This window comes from Ovis canadensis, chromosome 1, assembly GCF_042477335.2.
Source record: "Ovis canadensis isolate MfBH-ARS-UI-01 breed Bighorn chromosome 1, ARS-UI_OviCan_v2, whole genome shotgun sequence".
Taxonomy (NCBI): domain Eukaryota; kingdom Metazoa; phylum Chordata; class Mammalia; order Artiodactyla; family Bovidae; genus Ovis; species Ovis canadensis.
Window position 1 is genome coordinate 218,096,906 of NC_091245.1, and position 26,449 is coordinate 218,123,354.

The window sequence follows — 26,449 nt, forward strand, 5'->3', positions numbered from 1 at the left end:
TGACAACGACCTTTTCAAAACAAGCCCCAGATTTTGTTTTAATTAATGGATTGAAGTTATTATGATTGTAACGCTTACAACTTTTTTCACTTTTCTAATCCAGTGGAAGCTATATTCACTTCCCAAGCCTGCCACAATGAAGTAGCACAAACAGAATTTTGTTGTCTTGCAGTTCTGGGGGTTAGAAATCCAAAACCAGAGACAGAGAGCCCTGTGCCCCTGAAAACTGTAGTGGACCTGCCTTGCTTCCCCCTAGTTTCTAGTCGTTTAGGATTAGTAGGCTTGCAACTGTTTTTTCTCCTCTTTACAAGTTTCAGTTTCAGTTTGACTTGCCGCTTTTCACTAAGTAAAACTTAAAAATTTGCTCCACCCCCGCAGTCCTAATCTGCTGCTTGACTGTAGTGGACCTGCCTTGCTTCCCCCTAGCTTCCAGTCGTTTAAGATTAGTAGACTTGCAACTGTTTTTTCTCCTCTTTACAAGTTTCAGTTTCGGTTTGACTTGCTGCTTTTCCCTAAGTAAAACTTACAAATCTGCTCCACCCCACCGCAGTCCTAATCTGCAGCTTGACTCACTCTGCAGGAGTCCCATCCTACAGCGATCATGACCCTGATGCATACTCCGGGCTCCAGACTTGGACAGTTCTGTGTGCTGATCCTCATCTTCACAGTGCTGCTGCAGGCTTTTGGTATGGTCGTGTTCTACATGTATCTCAGCAAGGAGCTGAAGCAGGTCAGTACAATGCAAACGCTCCCTGACAGACTGCCTCTGTTGGCTCCTCTGTGAAGACTTTACAGAGGAAGAGAAGCGTCTCTTTCTCTGTCCTGCCCTAACTGCTAATGCCTATCATTACTGAGAACTTTGCAAAAGTGAATTGAAAGGATTACGTGCACAAAGTATAGTTACAGAATTGGCTCGACCAGATTCTAGCAGATGCGGGAAATGAAACTGCTGAGGTAGTTTTGTATTCAACAGTATGTTATAATATTAACTGCTGCCATTCCTTGAGTTCTTTCTGCTTAACGTTTTAGAGTTCTTGACTCGAATTCTCGGGCAAGAGAGGAGCTGCCTCAGAGGAGGACTGTGTCTGCTTTTGCTTTCTGCGACACCTCTAAAAACTAGCACAGAGCTCCCACACTTGTTGAGTGAGTAACCAACCTTCACAAATGTGGTTCTACTGGGACATAGGGTACAGTCAAGGCTTAACCCAAAGACGAGCTCTAAGTCACCTGTAATAATGCTGTGGTGTGTTCCAAATGTTGCTAGTTCCAGTGGATTTTGAAAGCAAAATTACTGAAAATAAGCCAACTTCAGCTTTTGGCTTTCTATATAGTCCCTGGTACCTCAGCTGGTAAAGAATCCACCTGCAATGCAGAAGACCCTGGTTCGATTCCTGGGTCAGGAAGATCCTCTGGAGAAGGGATAGGCTATCATCTCCAATATTCGTGGGCTTCCCTGGTGGCTCAGATGGTAAACCATCTGCCTGCAATGTGGAAGACCTGGGTTCAATCCCTGGGTTGGGAAGATCCCCTGGAGGAGGACATGGCAACCTACTCCAGTATTCTTGCCTGGAGAATCTCCATGGGCAGAGAAGCCTGGCAAGTTACAGTCCATGGGGTCACAGACAGTCAAACACGACTGAGTGACTAAACACAGCACACACATACACATATATATTTAATGTATTTTTTATTGGCATGTAGTTGATTTACAATGTCAGTTTCTGCTGTATAGCAAAGTGAGTCTGTTATACATAGCCACTCTTTTTTCAGATTCTTTTCCCCTATAAGTGACTACAGAGTATTGAATAAAGTTCCCTGTGCTATACAATAGGTTCTTATTTTTCATCTATTTTATATATACTATATATTTTTACACATTTTTGTTGTTGTTCAGTCACTCAGTCATGTCCGACTCTTTGCCCCATGGACTGCAGCATGCCAGGCCTCCCTGTCCCTTACCATCTCCTGGAGTTTGCCCAAACTCATGTTCATTGCATTGGTGATGTCATCCAAACATCTCATCCTCTGTTGCCCTCTTCTCCTTCTGCCTTCAATCTTTCCCAGCATCAGGGTCTTTTCCAGTGAGTCGGCTGCTCACATCAGATGACCAAAGTATTGGAGCTTCAGTTTCAGTCTTTCCAATTGTGTATGTCAGTCCCAGTGTCCCAGTTTATCCCTCCCCTAGGTAACCATAAGTTTGTTTTCTGTATCTGTGACTCAACTTCTACTTTTAAAATAGGTTTATTTCTACCATTTCTTTACATCCCATATATAAGTGATATCATGTGATATTTGTTTTTCTCTATCTGGTTTAACTTCACTCAATATAACAATCTCTAGGTTTATTGCTACAAATGGCATTATTTTGTTCTTTTTCGTGATTGAGTGATATTCCACTGTATATATGTACCACATCTTTCTCCATTCCTCTGTTGATGGACATTATGTTGCTTCCATGTCCTGACTATTGTAGATAGTGCTGCAGTGAACACTGGGGTGCATATATCCTTTGGAATTATGATTTTCTCTGGATATGTGTCCAGGAGTGAGAATGCTAGATTATATGTTAGCTCTATTTTTAGTTTTTTTAAGGAATCTCCATACTGCCCTCCATAATGGCTGCACCAATTTACATTCCCACTAACAGTGTAGGATTTTCTGTGTACATTTTGGCTATTTGTGTATTATATAGTCGAGAACTTTGAGCTGAAAGAAATTTGAGATACCTCCATTTTATAGATGAGGCTTGAGACTGCCAGAGAAATGACTTCTCTGAGCTCAGGCAGAAATTTGGAAGCAGAACTGGACCCAGGTCTTCTGCTCAGCTCATAGGTAATGCTCCTCCCATCACAGCAGGGAGTCAGTAGGGTTAGCCTATCTCCTCCTTATGCTCAGCACTGCACCCTCATGCATGGTGGCAAGGCAACATCAAATCTGTCAGCTGGCTAGGAAATGCAAGGCTAAGGGTCTTAGGCAAATATAAATTGTGCCAAAACAGTGTTTATCTGTTAAGGAAATAAATGTCGTTTGTATATCCTGTGGAGTATAAACTTGGCTCTCACTTGGCTGGGAATTGCATTTGGAAATTAAGCAAATAAATGAGTCTACAATTAATTATGAAAATGATCACTACTCTTAGATGACCAGTAAAGTCGAGTTTGTTATAGGGCAATTTCAAAAAGTTTGTATTTGTAAGGAAAAAAATCAACATAACTCTAATCATGGTTTCTAGTTCTATGTCTGCACAAGAGACTGGAATACTACTGCTATGTTCTCCAGTTTGGAGCCAGTATGTCCTAAGTTTTATTTACTTCGCAGTATAAATAGTGAATTTGTGTCTCCGTATACAAAAAGTTCCCTCAATTTGCTCATATTAAAAGTTGGCCTCCTTTTAAGACTGAACCAACTGGTTCTTTACTGATCTAAGTCACAATTATCTGTGTATGTGTTCAACTTTTTTTTTTTAATTCTAAAAAACAGAAGCTTCAAAGCTTAGCATCTTCCCACCTGCACACATTCTTTCTGATTACATGTTTATATACTTGCAATGGCACTCAACTGGTAAAGAATCCGCCTGCAATGCAAGAGACCCCAGTTTGACTCCTCAGAAAGATCCCCTGGAGAAGGGATAGGCTAACCACTCCAGTATTCTTGGGCTTCCCTGGTGGCTCAGACAGTAAAGAATCTGCCTGCAATGTGGGAGACCTGGGTTCAATCCCCGGGTTGGGAAGATCTCCTGGAGGAGGGCATGGCAACCTACTCCAGTATTCTTGCCTGGAGAATCCCCACAGACAGAGGAGCCTGGCGGGCTATGGCCCAAGGGATCACAAAGAGTCAGGCACGACTAAACAACTAACACAGAAATGTTTATATGTTTGTACACTTCTGTATACATGCACAGAAGAATTTATTAAGAGTATTAAAAACAGGAGAATTGAGATATTGAGTAAATACTATGTTTCAGAAACTTTCAAAATATTGTTTTATTTCATCCTCATAACAATTCTATAAAGTAAATATAATTATCCCATTTTATAGATGAGCAAACTAAGGCTCAGGGAAGTTAGATAAAAGGTAAAATCCAATTTTGAACCAAGGCATTAAATAGGTGCTCAGTAAGTTGTAATTAGCATGGAGCAGTCTCTTGCAGTTGTCACCCTCTTCATCAGAAATTTTTGCAAGGGAAAATGAATTTGAATCTCTTTGAATGACTGTGTAGAGTTCTGAAAAGCATATTCAACCCAAGTATTAATTTCCTAAATCAGATCACAGGTTCTACTCTGGCAAGGGAAAATTTGCAGAAGATACAGTGGGTGAGGATTATAGGGAGTGTGGGTTGAGTAAGGCTGAGGGATGATGGATTGAACCCTCACAATGAAGCCTCAAGACCAGTAAGCACAAACAATAAATATGGGCTTAGCCTCTGAAGTCTATGTCTCTGAGAAAGTTTGACAAGGGGATTACCTGTTGCTGTGTCATCATAGATGGCGAAGAAAAAGGAGGAGGAGCCCCTTATCCACTGGGCTCCATAAATGATCCTTTATGCTATTTGGGATTTGCAGAAACTGATTGTCAGAGACTAATGGCTGGGCAGCAGAGAGGGTCAGGACTGCCACCTTGAGGTCTCTGAGCCAGCCAGCTAGCAAAGGAGTCCACACCCCTGACCTCAAGCCCTGCCAAGGACTGGTTGTACCTGGCCTGGACAACCACAGTGTTTGCAATGGCACCACCAGCAGTTGAGTGGAATCCACTTCTCAGAACCAAGGGCTCCTAGAACAGGAGCGCAGGCATCCAGTGCCGTAGCTGTCTCTCCTCCTAGAAGTGTCCAAATTTAAAAAAAGCACACTTGTCCCCTTGCCCCCAATATCCAGATGTGGTTAGCAAGAGAACAGTCCCAGCCACTGAAGTACTATAGAAAATTCCTTCTCAAAGTGTGAATGGGTGTGGAAAGGAAGTGGGGAGAGAGATTAAGCGTCATTAATCATTCCTAGAATAGCCACAGCACCCCCTTACCCATGTGTCATTCACCTGTATTGGCCCAGGTGTGTGAAGGAAACTACCAGATAGGAAGCTTGGGGAAGGGGTGCAGGGTGGCTGTGGCTTTCTGTTGTTCAGAAATCAATACATAAGCATAAAAATATCTAGGAGGAAAAATAAGTTGTGATCTCTAGATGACAGGATTATGGGTGCCTCTTTTTCCTTTTTATTTTTCTATATTTTATCAATTTTCTACAATGAATGTTGTAAAACTATCCATGCCATCCATATGACTGTCATACAGATCTAAAGAAAATGACATTTTTATATAGTCTTAAAAGTAAAGTAAAAATAACTCTTTGTATAGTCCATGGAATTCTCCAGACGAGAATACTGGAGTGGGTAGCCTTTCCCTTCTGCAAGAGATCTTCCCAACCCAAGGATCAAACTCAAGTCTCCCAAGTTGCAGGTGGATTCTCTACCAGCTGAGCCACAAGGGAAGCCCAAACCATATGCAAAATTGTCCACACCCAGTCTGATCTTAACCCTATAAAAAAAAGATCCTCCAAAGGTAAACTGGGAAGTAGAATGAGGGTGGATCAAGGAGGATTTTACTTGTTTTACTTTTAGAAAAGTATTCTGTAATTTTCTGTTTTCCAGGGTGTCTTTGTATCCTCTACATCTTCAGGTTTCATTAAATCTGGGTTACCAGTGGAGTCACACTAGCTTGTCAGACTCCCTCCCATGTCTCCTTAGGACCTTAGTTTTCAAGGCAATCCTTCCGCACCTCCTGAAAATGTTTCTGGAAAATTTCCAGAGGATCTCCAGAGGCCAGCAGTTGGTCCTGATCTGGGCTGGCCTCTGGTCTCTTCCACCCTCTCAAACTCCAATTGACTTCACAGGGGCTGTCAGCTACCCTGACTGCCTGATCCCAGCACCTCTCAACTCTGCCCTGTCCCAACCCTGACCCCACGTCCTGGGCACTTTCCAACTGCTATGATGTAAGAAGGTGAGTTGCTCTCTCCGTTCTGTGTCAGGCACATTGTTTTGTCCCAACAGGTTATGAAAGTTAGTTAAGCCTTTTAAAAAAAAAAAATCTTTTGGCTGCACCGCACAGCATGTGGGATCTCAGTTCCCCAACCAGGAGTCAAACCTGTACCCCTTCATTGGCAGCTGAGAGTCTTAACCACAGGACCACCAGGGAAATCCCAGTTAAGCTTATTTATTCAGTTTCATCAAATTAGTAACTGACCAAGGAATACCTAGTCTTGTTGGGCTGGACAATGTCTAATAAAACTATTCTTCTGGAACTTTCCTAAAGCCTTGCTGCTAAATCCAGCTCTTTTCTCTGATCCTCCCTGCAATTTGCTAAACATGCTCTTTTATTTCTAAATTGAGTTCTTTCCTTGGAAAGGCTTTTTAAGCTCCCACATAAATTGCAGATTACAGTTGAAGAACATGGAGGTGGGTAGGAACAAAGGAATGGTGCCTAATTTCATCTCCAGTCATAATTTAGGCGGCCCCCACCTGTCACCCCCACTGCATCTCCTAGGCAAATGTTTTACTCCCGTAATCTTAAAAAGGAAGAAAGAAAATAAGCGTTTACTTAAAAGTAAATGAATGTTCTATGCCAGTGGGGAAGGAATTAAGTCAGGTTTGTCACTTCTATGCTTGAGAGACCTGAGCAAATGTCCAAGGAGTATGTAGCTGACAGTACAGACCCACATGACTCTCACCGAAAATTCTCATCAGTATTTAAGTCATTTTGATTTGGAATGAGGTTGTCTTTCTATAGAAGGAAGCAGATCATTCTTACATTTGATCTTTCCTTTAAGCTTTGAAGTCCCCTTTATTCAGATAACAGATAAAATGACTATTTCGCCACTTATTTCTCCAGAGAAAGGCATTTCAGTGGATTTGTATATAGAAATAATATCTGAATCCCAGCTGTTAAAAATAAAAAACAGGAAAAAAGACCCATCTGAACTTGCATGAACATCCTGTTTTTCTTCATGAGGTTAATCAGTTGTCATCCTGGAGTGTTCCAGATGGACTGGAGTGTATGTGTGTAAGCTGTGCACGTGTTTGTGTGTGTGTGTGTTTGCATAACATCAAGTGCAAACTTTGCAGAAAATGATCTAGTCATTGTAAATATTTACCCCCCACCAGAATAAGGGAGCCTTCAAGTGGTATTTCAAGTCTCTGCAGGTAAATCCCTAACTGGTGTAAACTTTTAATGAGGCAAGATTCAAATATCTAATAGCAATGTAGTCCTCATTCTGTTATCCAGAGGAGCAGACATCACAACAATAGCTAGAATCTACTAAGACAGTTGGACTATAAAGAAGGCTGAGCACCAACAAATTGATGCTTTCAAACTGTGGTGCTGGAGAAGACTGTTGAGAGTCCCTTGGGCAGCAAGGAGATCAAACCAGTCAATCCTAAAGGATGTCAGCCCTGAATATTCATTGGAAGGGCTGATGCTGAAGCTCCAATACTTTGACCACCTGATGTGAAAAGCTGATTCACTGGAAAAGATCCTGATGCTGGGAAGAGGGCAAGAGAAGAAGGGGGCGACAGAGGATAAGATGTTTGGATGGCATCATGGACTCAATGGACGTGAGTGTGACCAAACTCAGGGAGAGAGTGAAAGACAGGGAAGCCTGGCATGCTGCAGTTCATGGGGTTTGCAGGAGGGTGATACAACTTGGTGACTGAGCAACAAAAACACCAAGACAGTCAGAGCTAAGATCAAGAAATGGAACATTGCCTTTGCCCTAAAGGGCTTAATTTGGTGGGGGGATCCTGGAATGTAAACAGACTCCACTGCCTACTTTGTACCTGCGTGGGTTTCCAACTGTAGAGTGGGAGTCATACCATGTCAGAGCTGGAAGGGCCCTCAGAGATCACCGCAGGGAACCAGCTCGAAATGCGAATGAAGAAGAGATTTTGAAGTGAAGGGGCAACTTGTTGAGTGACACACAGCTATCCAAAGGCAGGGGCCACGAAGGCATTGTGACCCCAGATGCCTGGCCCACGCCTGTTTCCTCTCTCCCACATCCAACTGCTTACCTTTATTCATAGGATGGAAGACCCCATGCTTACTTTTACTTCAGACAATGCTCTTATGCAAGATAATAAGAGTTCTCTGAACATGTCATCAGTTTCTGTTATTTTAACTTGTTCAGTTCAGTCCAGTTCAGTTGCTCAGTCGTGTCCGACTCTTTGCGACCCCATGAATTGCAGCATGCCAGGCCTCCCTGTCCATCACCAACTCCCGGAGTTCACTCAGATTCATGTCCACTGAGTCAGTGATGCCATCCAGCCATCTCATCCTCTGTCATCACCTTCTCCTCCTGCCCCCAATCCCTCCCAGCATCAAAGTCTTTTCCAGTGAGTCAGCTGTTCACATGAGGTGGCCAAAGTACTGGAGCTTCAGCTTCAGCATCATTCCTTCCAAAGAAATCCCAGGGCTGATCTCCTTCAGAATGGACTGGTTGGATCTCCTTGCAGTCCAAGGGACTCTCAAGAGTCTTCTCCAACACCACACTTCAAAAGCATCAATTCTTCAACACTCAGCCTTCTTCACAGTCCAACTCTCACATCCATACATGACTACTGGAAAAACCATAGCCTTGACTAGATGGACCTTAGTTGGCAAAGTAATGTCTCTGCTTTTCAATATGCTGTCTAGGTTGCTCATAACTTTTCTTCCAAGGAGTAAGCGTCTTTTAATTTCATGGCTGCAGTCACCATCTGTGGTGATTTTGGAGCCCAAGGAATAAAGTCTGACACTGTTTCCACTGTTTCCCCATCTATTTGCCATGAAGTAATGGGACCAGATGCCATGATCTTCGTTTTCTGAATGTTGAGCTTTAAGCCAACTTTTTCACTCTCCTCTTTCACTTTCATCAAGAGGCTTTTTAGTTCCTCAAATGAGCAAAAAGAAAAAGCACTTGTGTGTAATACTGTGTTATATCCATCTCAACTCAGATGCAGGACAAATACTTTAAAAATGGCTTGGGTTGCTTCTTGGAGGAAGATGACCGTTCCTGGGACTCCAGAGATGAAGAGAGTATGATCAATCCCTGCTGGGAACTAAAGTCACAACTCCATCTGTTTGTTAAAAAGGTAAGTGAACCATGGTGTCACTTTACCAGTGGGCATAGGAGGTTCAGAGGAGAAAGAATATTTTAGATCATGAAGTCTAGAGTCCTCATTTTGTAAAGGAGAAAGTTGGAACCCGGAGTGTTTAAGTGATTGTCCTCAAATTCACAGAAGTAGGAAAAGGTGGGATCCACCCCGCAGAGGGTCCTGACCAAAGCCTGCTCTAGAGTTTATTCCTCTCTTCCAAAGAGCGTCCTCATCTAGTCTATTTTATCTCACCTTGTGGAAATGAGGCACAGACAGAACAAAATGTCCAAGGTCACACACTAATAAAGGATGTGCGTGGGGTTTCTTTGTTATTCAGAAGACAAAAGAAACCAAATAATGATATTTTATATTTTTCCCACATTGTTGGTCTCTGGAATTCAGTCTTTTATTTTTGTACACATATAGAGCTGAAGAAAGAGGGAAAAGGGAAAAGGGAAAAAAGATACACTTTGAGAAACTGAAGGTGATGGCATCTCAATTCACAGTAAATTACACATTACAAAATATTATTTTCTGCTTGTGAAAACTGCTTACATAGGCTCTCTAGCAGAAACATTATGGTAGCTAACAGTTTATTTCACTAGATGTGATCATGTAATTATACTCTGAGTGACATGACAGGTCAAACAGAGTTTCTTTTCTCAGGCTGCTTTCTTATTTGTAAGATGGCGTTAGTAACGTTTACCTTCTGCCTATCTGGAAAGGTCCGCCGAGAATACAGATACGAAAATACCCTGTAAACTAGGATACACAATCATTCTTAAACAATTACTGGGGACACTCCCAGAGTAGGAGGAGGATGTGTTTAAAGAAATGATTATTAGTCTGTCTGGTGCTCAGTGTGCCTTTCTATAGGCTCCAATTTATAGCCCTAAGCAGCCCTCACAGTAAAGCCCAGATATCCCCTGTGATGCTATTTCTATGACAAGTAAAATCAGACCGCCACCTGGTTGTCTGAGAAACCCATCTGCTCCATGGCTGCCCTGGAAACACAGGTGCAGCGCTCGTTGCACACAGGCAGTCCTGAAGCGGCTGGAACGCCATCGCCCCAAGCGACAAGGACCAGGAAAGACCCCAGATTGGGAAAGGGTCCTGAGGAAGCTGAGGAGTGAGACCCCACGGCCCCGGGGATCAGAGAGGGTGGCAAACCACTGGTGGCAGAGGAGCGAAACTCAGAAGCAGAGCAGAAATCTGGAGACAGAGGAGGGGCTGGACCCGGGGGCAGGAAGTGGGGAGGTGAGAGAGCAGTGTGGCTGGGGTTTCCTGCTCCTCCCCTCTCCCCCCATTCTCACATCCTGCCACTAACTAGAGAAGGGAGGGCACCCAGGGCAGGGGAAAGTGTAGCATAGGAGCGGGGAAGGCTTCCCCATATTTCCAGGTACCATATAAACGAACAGATCATTTTCCATAAATGTCCTTTATGGACATTCCACATGTTATTAATATCTCCCCTAATGCTCAAACAGCTGTGAGGAAGGAATCCTTATTATCTTCTTTTTTCTAAAAAAAAAAGATAAAGAAATTAAAATAGTCCATATCAGTTAAGTAACTTGAGAAAAGTTTCCAGGGCTGATAATGAACAAATTTTAATCCAGTTCATCTGCTTATATTCTAACCATTCTGTTTTTTTGTTGTGTGCTTTTGTTTTTGGCTGTGCCACGTGGCATCTTATTTCTTGGGCATCTTTTTTACCCTGTTCAGGGACTGAACCGGTGCCCCATGCTGTGGGAGGGCAGAGTCTTAACCACTGGACAACCAGGGAAGTCTCATAATGGTTCTTTTTTTCTGCCTACCACACTGTAACGGAGAAGGCAATGGCACCCCACTCCAGCACTCTTGCCTGGAAAATCCCATGGACAGAGGAGCCTGGTAGGCTGCAGTTCATGGGGTCGCTACTAGTCGGACACGACTGAGCGACTTCACTTTCACTTTTCACTTTCATGCATTGGAGAAGGAAATGGCAACCCACTCCAGTGTTCTTGCCTGGAGAATCCCAGGGACAGGGGAGCCTGGTGGGCCGCCGTCTATGGGGTCGCACAGAGTTGGGCACGACTGAAGCGACTTAGCAGTACCACACTGTAAGAATTAGCCTTTTCCTTCTCCTGCTCCTCCTTTTTCCTTTCTGGCTCAGAAGGCCAGTGACAGAGATAATGTGCTGAGGCCCTTGCTTCCCCTCCCACACACCAGTGTCCTTTATCTGTTATCTGTGGTCAGGGCTTTTGACAAAGGAAAACGTAGATATGGGGCTGGAGTACAGAGGAAGTTTCTGACAGTTATGTGATAAACAACAACGGTGAATGGAAAGGTGAGCAGGGGCGGGGGACAGGACTGAATAGAGAGGAGTTTAAAGCTGTGGGTGAGTCATGTCAGGGTGGGCTCACTGAACAGAAGGGCTCAAATTCATTCTTTCTTAGTGGTTTTCCCCACTGTAGCAAGTGGGGAAAGAAGATGATATGAGGTGAGAATGTCTCAGCCACATTCTCAGAAATGAGAGAGTGACATGGTGCTAGCAGGTCACCACTGAATGGGCTGTGCGTGTCTATGGGTGTCATGAGAGAAAGGGAGTGTGCCCTGCACCTTCAGTCTTGGGTATGTCCAATAATTTCAAGCCCCTGGAATCTAACACACGCATACATTCAGAGACACACAGTGCACTTGTACACATGCTTGCCTGCAGACACACACAGACAATGCACTTATATACATGCTTGTATGCAGACACACCTCCCAGAAAGTGAGGTGACATGGCCATCACGTCTATTAGCCACAAGGAAGTCTCGGCACATTAGGCTGACCTAACGTGGAGAAAAATGACTCCTCCTTTCTGTGGTGCTCCAGGTATGGCATTTCAAAGCCTTCATCCAGAAACAGAAGTCTCTCAGACAGAAGACCATCCTTTCATCAATAGTAGGGACAGCTGCCTCTGTATTTACCCCAGCTCCCACCCAAACCTACATGCTCTTTGCTTGAACAACTTAAAGCTGCCTAAGTTGATATCTTAAGTGCAGAAATTTCCTGTTAGACATCAGCAAGAAGAGCAATAGACATTCAATAATCAGTTTAAATGCTTAGGGAAATTAACAAGCTTTATTCAATACTATTTGCAGATGACTTTGAGAACCTTTGAGGAAATGATTCCTACAAATCCAGGTATTATTTTTTGTTGTTGTTTTAATTTTTCTAGTGTTAACCTCCTGATAAGGTGAGTAATTCTCTATCCTCTTGCTCTCTACTCCTACCCAAACATCCTACCTCTGACTGATGCTCAGTAACTCAAGATGCTTGATTCTGTTTCCCTTTTGGCATTGGCGTTTGAACCAAATCTGAGGCCCACCTCAGGTATGAACTTTATTTCATGGGAATTTTATTCTTCCAATGTGGATTTACCTTTCATCTCAACTTCTTCCATTCTTTGTTTTTACCTTCTAATGTGGGTAGCTTTCTGGAGCACAGCTGGGAAAAAATAAGGGGTCCAAAGTTACCCATCTTCTCTGCTTCTGACCATGCCTAGGCTCTAAGCCTTTCTTTATGCAAAAATTTTGCTCCATCATCTCTCTCCCAGCAATCCTTCTCCCCACCCAAAATCCTCGTTCTGCATCCCCACACCTTTGCCATCTCCACTGACGGTCGGCCAACGGCTCTTAACCCACATCCCCTTTCAGTGGGTCTTTCAGAGAAGACCAAACCAGCTTCTCTGGTCCTCTGTCTGGCTTCTCCCATTCTTGGATTTTCACATCTCCTTCTCATCCTCCATCCCCATCACCTCTTCAGAGAGAACTTCTCTGATCAGCTTTCTAAGAAAGTTTCCCCACATCCTGTTTTTCTGTCATACTTATTTTGTTAATTTCCTTTGATAAGTACATGTGTATAAATCAAAGAAAAAAAATATATTCTCTGTGTTCTGATTCCTTACTACATAAAAGATCTACAAAGATTGAAAACATGCCTGTTTCTCTCACCTCTCTGTACCTAGACTTACCTCTATATCTCAAGCCTAGCAGATCCTCTTTTATCCCCCTGGGCCTTACCTGCACCACCTTTGGCGTGCCTGTGCACGTGTGTGTGTGTGTGCCTGCATGTTTTGACTGAGGTGAAATTCACATAACATGCAATTAACCATCTTGAAGCATATGATTTGGTGACAATTCGTGCCTTCACAGTGTTGTCCCACCACCATCTCTGTCTACATACAAATTCTTAATACAGATTTTGTTAATCAAGTAACTGATGAATTAAATTTGCTGCTTCTTCACATTTAGCTCACCACAACCCCATTTTCCCCTACTAACAGTCATACAGGCCTCCATACATGTACCACAGACTTAAAGTCTTGGAGTACACCATCTTGGCAGAGAAGAAACAGTTTTTAAAATAGATATTTGGTTAATGATGTATTCCCACTTTTCAGCTATCCTTTCCCATTATAATCTTCCTCATCCCTTGATAACTCCCACCATCCTTTATTAAATATGAAGGCAAGACCTGGTCCCAAGTTCTAAGCATTCTTTCTGGTCATTTCCCCAAAGCCAAAGGTGGTAGCGGGAATGATGAACATGCCATCTCTTCTTTCTTTAAAATATTTGTTTATTTGGCTTCCTCGTATCTTAGTCATGGCACATGGGATCTTTGCTGCATCATGTGGAAGCTTTCTTTGCGGCACATGGACACTCTAGTTGTGGTGCTCAGACTCGGTAGTTGTGACACATGGCCTTAGTTGCTCCATGGCGTGTAGACCCTAGTTCCCCAACCAGGGATAGAACTGCATCCCCAGCATGGCAAAGCAGATCCTCAACCACTGGACCTCCAGGGAAGTCCCTCCAACTCTTCTAATGAGGAACACCAGATCCATGGTTTACAGAAGGCGCATGTACTATTTTCAGTTCTGGGAGAAAAATATTCTTTTTTATATTCATCCCAGTGGGGTGCAGAAATCACATACTTCTCAGTATACCAAAATGTATCCATGACACCCAAATATACATATTCATAGGCTTCTTGTCCGGGAGTTGTTTGCTATGGTCTGTAGGAAATTTCCTCTCTTCAAATTTTGCTCTTATATCTAGGCTTTCCTATATCCTTGCATTGACCTCAAATGCAAGATATTTGTAACTGGATTCAATTACCAAATGTTTTAAAGCAAAGTGTTAAAGTCTCAGAGCAGTCAAGACATTATGAATTATTTATTGCCGGAGATTCAAAGTAAATGAACACATCAACTTTGAAAGCTGAGTATTCTGAGAGTAACATGTCATTGACCGTACATCCCCAAGCTGTGTTGGTCTTCAATGTAGTACAAATACCCACTATCCTGAATAAGTAACAATAGCAGATAAAGTCTTCTTCCTATTTCTTTCTCCCCTATGGAATTTTGTCCCCTCATTTCAGTTTCCTCTACTACTAGTCTAGATGGAGGCTTCCTATTCTCAGACCTTGATCAATTACAACTGTCTACTAACTCACCAATCTCTAGCCCTCTCGGTTTCTAGCATCAGACCTTACTATGAGTTAGTTTAGCCTAAAGCACAACACATATCTTTTTGCTTCCCTGATTAAAAACTGTTTAAAGTCTTCTCATGTCTGTAAAATCCAAATCTCTTAGCCTAACATTCAAATCCTCTATAGTTTAACTCCTCATTCAAGCCCGAAACTGAACTCCTCTGACGCCTGTGTCCCAGGAATGCTGTGTGCATCTTGTCTTGGGGACACTGTTCTAGATCCCTGCGAACACCCTTCTCCCATTGTTGTGAACTTTAACCCTCTCCACCCTCCCTCATTTCAGATAATTGTCCTGCACCTCAAGTGCTTTCTTGCTTTCATTTGTTTATAGTTATTTGTCTGTGTTCCTAGAAGAGTGCCTGGCATAGATGTAATGGGCACTTTGGTTTGCTGGAGTAAGCGAATGAAGGGACCTTAGTCCAAAAGTTCCCCTGACTCAGCTTTCCAACAAATAGGAATCTTTCATCACCCTTCCTTTATGTTTCACATGGGTCAATTTTCACTTTCTAATTTGTATTTTCCCTAAACACTGTAAGTCCCTTGAAGGCTCAGATTATACTATCCGTGATTAATCTTTGAATCCCCCATGGAAGCACTGCCTTGTCTGTGGACATGTTTGGTGAAACCATACAATTGATCTTAACAACCAATGTAAGCCTCCTGAGAAGTTTTAGCTGATCTTTAAAAGAGTAATTTGTTGAATTTGTAGTCATTTAGTCTGCTCTAGAGTACTTCAGATGGTGGTCAGTAAATGTGATTTGTTTATTGTGATCTAGTGAATCAATGATTTATATGTTCATACACTGATTATCATGACCATTATGTCGTTCCATATACCTTTTGGGAGGTGAGAGAAGTAACTGCTGGATACCAGTTTGTGGCATCTATGGACATGTAAACCATGGAATCCTGTGGCCACGAAGAAAGTTGAGCCATAAACCCCGTCTGAGATAGTGAATGATGTTTTGTAATTGCTGTTCCTTTAGAGTAGATAAGAGGAAAAAATAATTGAAATGATTAGAATTGGTATCAGTCTTTTTCTACATACAGCTCAAAGTGGAAAGTTGCCAGTACCTGGTTATTTGTGCACTTTTAATGCCTCAGCAGGAGTATTATATGTCCACAGTTTAGTTACTATTATTGTTTAGTAAAAGTGTCAGGATCTTCACTTTGTTATGTTCTAGTAGAACCTTACCCCTGAGATGCCAATAAATTATAGCTAAAGATACTGCCTATTCCTTCTATCTAAAGTATTTTGTGAATTAAACATAGGCTGAAGTAGACTGCTCATAATACTAAAATGTAGGTTGGTTTTATGGAAACCCATATAATCAACTTTGGGAGTCCAGTGTGTTTACTATGCTTGATTGACAAGGGCTGTGAACAGCAATGTATTTGCTAAGTAGCTTGACAAGTGCTGATGATTCTTTGTTACTTCTCTTTTAGAAAAGCAATATAATCCTTACCTAGACAGAGAAAAGGGTCCTAAGAGGGTAGCTGCTCATATAACTGGAAGCAATCGGAAAAGAAGTACGTTGCCAGTTCTAGGTAAGATAAATTATTAATATATGGTTTAAAGGAAGGGAAGGGAAGAATTTGTTCTAAATAATTTATTTTTGTATCTGGAATGTTTATATGGCTATCTACAAAGTGGTCAGTAGCAATCAAGTCTCAGATTGACTCTTTTCAGAAGCAAGATTACAAGATGAGTAGCTTAGTTACTGCCCGGCAAAACTGACCTCAAGAAAATTCTGAAACGAGAGAACTTAGAGTTTCCCATGCCCCCATTTTTGCTTTTCTTTTTTTTAAAAGTAATTTCTCACTCTTTCATCAAATCTTTCTCCTTTGCAAAGGTTCTAAATCAGTCACCTACTTTCTAGTGAGTCACCACCCCCCGCCCCCCCCCCGCCCCGTGACATTTGCGTTAGATTGAACCACAAAAAGAAAAAATGGCCAATATTTGACCACTTTGCACTTATGGAAATGTCAGTTTCACATAGTTTAACCAAATAGGTTAATCTATTTTCAAATAGTTAACTATTTTCAAATAGTTAACCAAATAGGTCAAGCCTAATTTTAACTGGAGAACAGGTGTTCATATATTGCTGAAGTTAGTGTGTGAGTCTTGTAATCGAAACACCCACATGGGAATCCCAGCTCCTCCTTACCAAGTTCTTCATTTTGAGGAAATTGCTTAACTCAATCAAGCTTCATTTTCTTTCTCTTTTTTTTTTAAAAAAGATTTTTTTGATGTGGACCATTCTTAATGTCTTTAATGAATTTGTTACAATATCACTTCTGTTTTATGTTGTGGTTTTTTGGCCAAGAGGCATATGGGATCTTAGCTCTCCAACCAGGGGTGGAATCCAAACACCCTGACTTGGAAGGCAAAGTCTTAACCACTGGACAACCAGGGAAGTCCCAAGCTTCATTTTCTTCACATAAAAAGTAGAGAGAACGTTTAACTCACAAAATAGTGAAGATGAATGCAAAATGCTAGTGCATTGTAAGTACTCAGCAAGTAGTGCTTTTATTATTGTGAGAGATTTTGTCCTAGGTTAAAGGTATTTCAGGCATCAGTTATTGAATGAAAAGTTTGTTGGGTTTTTTGGTTGGCTGGTTGGCTTTTGTCTGGTTTTACTCTGAGCAGTTGCCTTCATGGTATTCCTGAACTGGTATTTTTGGAGGTAATTTATGTGTTCTGCCTATTTGTGAGATTATTTCACTATTCCTATTTACAATTCTTCAGATAATATGGTGGTTGTTTTAAACTCTTGAAAAACTAAATTTTGCACCAATCATAGAGACGAGCCCAAAGTTTAAAGGAATATCCTATCTCAGTAAGGCCCATCTTCATTCACAATCTTCAGGACTTAAAGATCCAAAGATCTGAAGATCTTTAAATCTGGGCATTTTTGCCAAACCCTATACTTTGCCTTATTGGACTCGAGATGCCTGCTGCTTGGAAGGTGCTTTTGACACTGGGTTACTGAGAAAGACCAAGGAGGAATCCAAAAAGACCTAAAAGAGTAGCAGGAATTTATGAGCTCTAGGCTTGAGGAACAGATATGTTTCTTTTGATGTCCTTCTACATTGTCATTCTGAGCTCACCAGCACAGGAAAGGAGGCAGGGGTTCTGGACAGAAATTCTTCCCAGGAGTAGATTGCTGCCCTAATGAACCATTCCCATGGTACCATTCAGAGCTGAGTGTGACAGTCGAGATACAGCAAAATAGGGGACTTCAAACAGGTCACAGTGGCACGGGCGCCTCCAGATTTCTATATGATTAAAATTTAGACTCCTTGGAAGATTGAGGGAGCGTGAAGTTTTAAATTGACTTCCCTGGTGGCTCAGACGGTAAAGCGTCTGCCTACAATGTGGTATAGTTCCAATCAAAGCGTTGTCTAGCCACAGCTATTGGAAAACTCCTTGCTTTACTACAAGTTAATTTTATTTTTCTCCAAACTTCATCCCAGGCTCCAAGAATGAAAAAGCTGTGGGCCATAAAATAGATTCCTGGGAGTCGTCAAGAAAAGGACATTCGTTCTTGAATAATTTGCACTTAAGGAAAGGAGAGCTGGTTATCCATCAAACAGGATTTTATTACATCTATTCCCAAACATACTTTCGATTTCAGGAACCTGAGGAAGTTTTGGGAACTGTTTCAACAGAAGAGACCAGAAAAAAAAGCAAACAAATGGTACAATATATTTACAAATACACAAGCTATCCTGACCCTATACTGCTGATGAAAAGTGCAAGAAATAGTTGTTGGTCTAAAGATTCAGAATATGGACTCTATTCCATCTATCAAGGAGGAATATTTGAGCTTAAGGAAAATGATCGAATTTTTGTCTCTGTAACTAATGAACGATTGGTTGACCTGGACCAAGAAGCCAGTTTTTTCGGAGCCTTTTTAATTGGCTAAATGATCTATTAAGAAAAAACAGTGCCCCCAGAATGACCTTTCACTTTTCAGAGCGACGTACTTCAAACACGTGGTGGAAGTAAGGCAGCCTGAGCAGAATGACTTCAACCTAAAGATCAACATCACAAGCATTTTTGGTGTCCTGGATCCTTTACCATTTAGCTCCCTGGGAAGCCCTCCCCACCTTACCACCAGAAATCTAGGAGGTTCTCAACTGAGAAATAATTGTGTAGCAATCAACATCTCTGCTTCTTTACCATCTACTCCTGTGAAGATACCAGAGACTGAAGGGCCATGGACATTGCATGCAGCATGCGAACGGAGTGGCACAGTGCAGGGCCGCGTGGTGGCTGTCCCGGACTCTCAACTTGGAAACAAGAGAATTCCATTGTAACTTCTCCTTCTTTATTTCTGATTTTATTTAGATTTGAGTCTTATTTACATTTTATTTGATTTGAGTCTTCTCCCTTTTTCTCTTGATGAGTCTAAGTGATGGCTTGTCAATTTTGTTTATCTTCCCCCAAACCAGCTTTTAGTTTTAGTGATTTTGCTATTGTTTCCTTCATTTCTTTTTTATTTCTTCTCTGATCTTTATGATTTATTTCCTTCTACTAACTTTGGGTGTTTATTTGTTCTTCTTTTTCTAGTTGCTTTAGGTATAAGGTTAGGTTGTTCACTTGATGTTTGTCTCATTTGTTTTTTACAGTTTTTTTTTTCTGATATCTAATTTTTTTCCTAATATCTATTTTTTAAATTGATATCTTATATAATATCTTATATTATATATAATATATAATATCTTATATAATCTTATATAAGCATCTCACACAGCTCAATATCAGAAAAAAAATAACCCAATAAAAAATTAGGCCGAGGACCTAGACAGACATTTCTCCAAAGAAGACACAAAGATAGCCAATAAACACGAGAAAAGATGTTCACCATAGTTCATTATTAGAGAAATGCAAATCAAAACTACCATGAGGTACCACCTCACTCCAATCAGAATAGCCATCATCAAAAAATCTGCAAACAGTAAATGCTACAGAGGATGTGGAGAAAAGGGAACCCTCCTACACTGCTGGTGGGAATGTAAATTGATAAAGCCATTATGGAGGACATTATGGAGGTTCCTTTAAAAACTAGGAATAAATCTACCATATGACCCAGCAATCCCGCTACTGGGAATATACCCTGAGAAAACCACAATTGACATCTACCCCAATGTTCATTACAGCACTAATTTACAATATCCAGGACATGGAAGCAACCTCAATGTCCTTTGACAGATGAATGGATGAAGAAGATGTATACAGATATACAATGGAATATTACTCAGCCATAAAAAGGAACTAGTCTGAGTCAATGGTAGTGAGGTGGATGAACCTGGACTCTGTTATACAGAGAGAAGTCAGAAAGACAGAAACAACTATATGTTAGCGCATATATATGGAATCTAACCTGGAAGAAAAAAATGGCAACCCATTCCAGTATTCTTGCCTGAAAAATGCTATGGACAGAGGAGCCTGGCAGGCCACAGTCCCTGAGATTATAAAGAGCTGGATCTGACTGAGTGATTGAACAGCATGGAATCTAGAATAGTACTAATGAGCCCATTTACAGAGAAGAAATGGAGACGTAGATGCAGAGAATGGACTTGAGACACAGTAGGGGAAGGAGATAGGAGGAAAAATTGAGAAAGGGGCATTACCATTTATATAAGGTCCGTCTAGTCCAGGCTATGGTTTTTCCAGTGGTCATGCATGGATGTGAGAGTTGGACTGTGAAGAAGGCTGAGTGCTGAAGAATTGGTGCTTCTGAACTGTGGTGTTGGAGGAGACTCTTGAGAGTCCCTTGGACTGCAAGGAGATCCAACCAGTCCATTCTAAAGGAGATCAGCCCTGGGATTTCTTTGGAAAGAATGATGCTAAAGCTGAAAATCCAGTACTTAGGCCACCTCATGCAAAGAGTTGACTCATTGGAAAAGACTCTGATGCTGGGAGGGATTGGGGGCAGGAGGAGAAGGGGACGACAGAGGATGAGATGGCTGGATGGCATCACGGACTCAATGGACGTGAGTCCGAGTGAACTCCAGGAGTTGACAATGGGCAGGGAGGCCTGGCGTGCTGTGATTCATGGGGTTGCAAAGAGTCGGACATGACTGAGCGACTGAACTGAACTGAACTGATTATCATATGTAAAATAGGTTACTAGTGAGAAGCTGCTATGCAACACAAGGGGCCTAGCCTGGCACTCTGTGATGACCAGTAACAGTGGGGTTGGGGGAAGAGGGAGGGGGTACATATATAATTATGACGGATGACTATTGTGCAGCAGAGACAACACAACATTGTGAAGTAACTGCCTTCCAATAAAAAGGTAATAAAATAAAAATATGTGTTACTTTTTCAATAAAAATGACTAAAATATGTAGTTTTGTGTATTTTGTACTTAACATTTTATAGTAACAAGATTAGTAACAATGGGGAAAAGAACTTCTAATGTCTTTTTCATGGTATCTTTTATTTAATATGTCTTACAGAAGAAAGAAAGAAACTGCTCACTTTTGTACAATGTAATTAAAATATTATTAGTCCTTTGCTTTATGGTTAATGCTTTTGTTACAGATTAAATTGTGTCCCAACAAAGGATAATGTCTATGTCCTTCTCCCCAGTACTTCAGAAATGTGATCTTATTTGGAAATAAGTTGGTTGCAGATATAATTAGTAAAGATGAGGTCATAGTGGAATAGGTTGGGTCCTTCACAGAATATGACTGGTGGCCTCATTATTTAAAGAAGGAGATTTAGTAACAGAAAGACCCACAGGAAGAAGTCCTCGTGCCAGCAGAGGCAGAGATTGAAGTGGTGAAGCTGCAAGCAAGGAACCCCAAGGACTGACAGTCCTCATCAGAAGCTCGAGAAACAAGAGAAGATTCCACTCAGCCTCAGAAATCTACTGACATCTTGATTTTAGACTCCTGGCCTCCAGAATTGTAAGAGAACAATTTTCTGATGTTGAAAACCATCTGGTCTGCGGGACTTTGGTTCAGCAGGCCTAGGAAGTTTATACAGATTTCCATACCGTGTTGAAGAAATCTTTTTTTACTGATGTCACACAGATGTTAGCATTAATATTTTTTTCTGAAAATTTGAAGTTTAGTCTTTCATAGTTTGATAGTAGTATTCAACAATAGTTTAATTCATGAATGATGAAGGGATATAATTTTATCTTTTACTATATCAGTGACCCGTTCAGTGGCTAGCCCACTCTTTCCCCATTGATTTTAATGTCTAACATCATGCACCAAACTCCCAGGGGGTCTGTTTCTGTGTTCACTTCCACCCTCCCCCTAACCCTGCATTGGATTGGTTGTCGGTTCTTGCACCCATTCCACCCATTTTCTAAAAATTGTGGTAAAATATAGGTAACTTAAAATTTACCATTTAACCATTTTTGAGCATAGAGTTCAGTAGCATTAAGTACATTCACATTATTGTGCGATCTTTGGCACTATTCATGTCCAGAACATTTCATTATCCCAAGCTAAAACTTTGTAACCATTAAGCAATAATTCTTCATTTCCCTTCCTCCAGGCCCTGGTAATCACCATACTACTTTCTTTATGAATTTGACTGTCGTAGGTAGCTCATGTAAGTAGAATCATGCGGTATTTGTTCTTTTATGTTTGACTTATTTGATTTAGCATAATGTCTTCAAGGTTTAATCCATGTTGAAGCATGTGTCAGAATTTCTTTAAAAAATATAAGTATAGTTGATTTTCAATGTTGTATTAATTTTTGCTGTTCATTTCTTTTTAAGACTGAATGATATTGCAGCATTGGAAAATAGATACTACGTTTTGTTTATTCGTGTATCTGTTGATCATACGCTCTAGCTTTAATGGTTACTATTCGCTTTTCTATAAATCTTAACGTTCTCCTCCTTTAGTCCTTTGTTCCCAAACAACCCAGGCATTTGGGTGTTTAATTCACAAACTTTGTGCGACATAAGTACCTTTCATTGTGACATTTTAAGGCAAAATTTAGAAGGGAAAAGTTACATTTGCATGTGCAGAATTCAGTTGACGGTTTAAATAAACATCCTGGGAAGTCTCAAATTTCATTCCAAGTACAAATGATACAGTATCAGAACTATATGTAAATTTTTGAACAGTGTGAATAATGACTGCTGCTGCTGCTAAGTCACTTCAGTCGTGTCCAACTCTGTGTGACCCCATAGACGGCAGCCCACCAGGCTCCCCCGTTCCTGGGATTCTCCAGGCAAGAACACTGGAGTGGGTTGCCATTTCCTTCTCCAATGCATGAAAGTGAAAAGTGAAAGTGAAGTCACTTAGTCATGTCCGACTCTCAGCGACCCCATGGACTGCAGCCCACCAGCCTCCTCCATCCATGGGATTTTCCAGGCAAGAGTACTGGAGTGGGGTGCCATTGCCTATAGCCACCCAAAAGGAAAACAGCCCATTTGACCTGAAGCAGAAGGAGATAGGAAGGAATGAAAGAAAGTAGTCAGACTTCTTAAACTTTATAGAAGAGGCACATAGAGCTATTGAGCTATGGATATGTGGTATTCCTCAAAACAAGGGAAGAAGGACCCCAAAGACAATTTAGAGATCGTTAAGGCTTCCTCTTTGGTATCAAAAGTTGGGAATATATTACTTGGATTTTGACAGACCAGACAACCCTTGACCGTGAATGTGGGGGTGGTGCCACATTCACCATGGGAGCAATGCTACCAAAGCTGTGGAGGTCAAGCCCCTGCCCAGCAGAACCCTCAGAGATGTCTGCCTCTGCCTAGATATCAAGGAATGGAGCCATCTAGAGATGTGGGCACTCAACCCAGGCAGAAGACCACAGAGAAGATGAGGTTACTGCAGAGAATCCCTGCCAGGAAAATGCCCAGTGGAGCCATGTGGATACGGCTTCTCCCATGATCCCAAGTCAGCAGAGCCCCTGGTGTGCAGTTCCAGACAGAGACAGCTACAAGCATGCAAGTTAAGCCAGTGAGGATTGCCATGTGGGTTGCCTACAGCAAAGCCATGGGGGCAGGTATACCCCAGGGTGCATAGAAAGTTATTTCCATATCCCAGTGGGCCTAGCAGGGAGAGTATCTGATGAAAGATTATTCTCAGGCCTTGAGATTCGATGTTTGCCTTGTTGGGTTTGGACTTGCCTGGGACCTGCCACCCTCTTCTTTCCTATTTCTCTAGGCTGGGAGAGTTTGCCCTACTGCCTGTCCCACATTCCATTTTGGAAGCACATAATTTTTTTTTTATTTCACAGATTCATATCTAGAGAGCAATTTATCTCAGAATCAATCATACCTTGAGTCTCATGCACATCTGATTCAGGTGATATTTATATGAGACTTTAAACTTAGAGTTTTTTTAGTTGATGCTAGATGAAATTAAGACTTTGGAAGCTGTTGAGATGGAATGATCATATTTTGCATGCAAAATGGACATGAATGTTGGGGGGCCAGAGATATAAATGCTATGATTTGAATATTTATTTCCCTCCAAAATTTCATGTGTAATTTTCAAAATTCATTGAAATCCTAATACCTTATGTGATGGTATTAGAGCCAGGGTCTTTTGGGGTTGACTAGGTCATGATGGGTCCACTCATGAATGAGATTAATGTCTTTATCAAAAGATTCGAGATAGGTCCCTTACCTGTTCAGTCATGTGGGGATACAATGAGAAGTTTGTGACCCAGAAGAGGGTCTCTATACGACCATACTGGCACCCTGATCTTAACTTCTAGCCTCCAGAACTGTGAAAAATTAATTTATTTATAAACCACCCAATTTGTGACATTCCCTAATCAGAAGACAAAGAGTGGTTGAATGAATTAAAAAATAAAATCTAGCAATATGCTGTCTAGAAGGGATTCACTTTATTTTCTATGGCCATTTCTTTTCAAAAAATTTATATTTATTTTAATTTTTTTGGCTGTGCTGGGTCTTTGTTGAGGTGCGCAGGGCTTTCTCTAGCTGTGGTGCCCAGGCTCCTCATTGTGGTGGCTTCTCTTGTTGTACAGCACAGGCTCTAGAGCATGAGAGAACAGTTGTGGCTCTTGGGTGTAGCTGCTCCAAGGCACGTGGGATCTCCCTGGCCCAGGGATTGAACCAGTGTCCCTTGCATTGCAAGGTGAATTCTTAACCTCTAGACTGCCAAGGAAGCCCAACAAAGATGACCAAAAACAGCATGGGGCTACGCTTGCATCAGGCAAAATAGACTTTAAGTCAAAAATTGTCTCAGATGCCGGGAGCCAGCGTGAGGAATCCCACCTGTGACAAGGTCATGTGGCAGAGGCCTGATGGGCAAGGCGAGTCAAGCCTCAGGTTTTCCCCCTGGTGTTTCCTGAGCATGTACCCCCAAAATAAGAATCTGCCTGCCTTGTACTTTTCCACTCTTCTGACACACTCTGGAAAAAGTCAGCTCAGGGCTTTAGTCTTCTGCATTTGAAAGGGTGTTTCAATCCCCAAACCCCTCTGATGGCTTTCTAGCCTGCCTGTAGGACTCGTACAGCTGCACATGTGATTGTTGTCCATGGGATTTCTTCCCAAGCAAGAATACTGGAGTAGGTTGCCATTTCCTCCTAAAGGGGATCTTCCCAATCCAGGGATCAAAGCTGCATCTCCTGAATTGGCAGGTCGACTCTTCCATTGCACCACCAGGAAGCCCTAAAAGGATCACAGATCTAAACATAAGATCAAAGACTATAAAATTCTTAGAAAACATAGAGGCAAGTTTTCTCTTTTATTTGTACTTGACAATGGATTTTAGATATGACACCAAAAGTATGAGCAACAGAAGAAAAAATAGGCAAAGTGGATTTCATGTTAATTTACACTTTTGTACATAAAAAGACACTATCAAGAAAGTGAAAAGCCAACCTATAGAATGTGAGAAAATATTTGAAAATCACATGTCTGATAAAGGACTTATAGTGGACAACATAAACAACTCTTTCAACAACAAAAAGAGGAGGCATGTATTCTCAGTCATGTCAGACTCTTTGCGACCACATGGACTGTAGCCCGTCAGGCTCCTCTATCCATGGAATTTTCCAGGCAAGAATACTGGAGTGGGTTGCCATTTCCTCCTCCAGGGGATCTTCTGGACCCAGGGATCAAACCCACGTCTCTTGTGTCTCCTGCATTGGCAGGCAGATACTTTACCAGCTGAGCCTCCAGGGAAACCCTAACAAAAAGGCAGATGACATAATAAAAAATTGGACAAAAGTTAAAACCACAATGAAACCCATTAGGGTATGTATACCCATTAGATGTATACCCATTAGGATGACTACCATTAAACAACAGGAAATAACAAGTGTTGGTGAGGATGTGGGTGTATTGGCACCATCACACTTTGCTGTTGGGAATTTAAAATGGTGCAGCTGATGTGAAAAAATTAGTGATTTCTCTGAAAATTAAACATAAAATTACCATATTACCCAGAAATTCCACTCATAAGTGTACTTTCAGGAGAACTGAAAACAGATACTTTTAAATGAATACTTGGACATAAAGTATTTCATACTTTTTCATATTTCATAGCAGCACTATTTACCACAGAGCAAAGGAAGAAGAAATTCAAATGTACATTTTTATTTAGATGATCGAATAAACAAAATGTGATATATATATATACAATGAAATATTATTCAGCCAGATATATAGTCTAAGGTGAACGTGCATGAATCACCATAAAGGTAATCACCAGTATGAGGAAGACAACTCCAGAGTCAAGGAGGGGAGGGAGTACTGAGGCTCTCAAGGGAGCATCAGAGGTAATAGTCATGTGCTATTTCTTAATCTGGACATGGGTTCACAGTGGTGGTTCTCTATAGCATAATTTTTCA

At 41.5% G+C, this 26,449-nt stretch overlaps 1 protein-coding gene across 18 annotated transcripts in view; it reads left to right on the plus strand.

The window, feature by feature from the left end:
• Window positions 1-301: 301 nt before the first annotated feature.
• Window positions 302-26,449, plus strand: part of TNFSF10 (TNF superfamily member 10) — a 31,938-nt gene continuing 5,790 nt past the window's right edge. For 3 of the 18 annotated variants that reach the window (XM_069559976.1, XM_069559909.1, XM_069559918.1), the window contains exons 1-6: window positions 335-730; window positions 8,971-9,108; window positions 12,240-12,282; window positions 16,075-16,176; window positions 18,106-18,947; window positions 22,154-22,210. In XM_069559976.1, coding sequence (XP_069416077.1) covers window positions 602-730; window positions 8,971-9,108; window positions 12,240-12,282; window positions 16,075-16,176; window positions 18,106-18,557 — 864 coding nt within the window. In that variant the 5' untranslated portion in view covers window positions 335-601 and the 3' untranslated portion in view covers window positions 18,558-18,947; window positions 22,154-22,210. Of the gene's footprint in view, window positions 731-8,970; window positions 9,109-12,239; window positions 12,283-16,074; window positions 16,177-18,105; window positions 18,948-22,153; window positions 22,211-22,799; window positions 22,984-23,375; window positions 23,627-23,860; window positions 23,929-26,449 lie in introns of all 18 variants that reach the window. The other 15 variants (XM_069560014.1, XM_069560013.1, XM_069560028.1 and 12 more) reach the window with 13 other exon arrangements.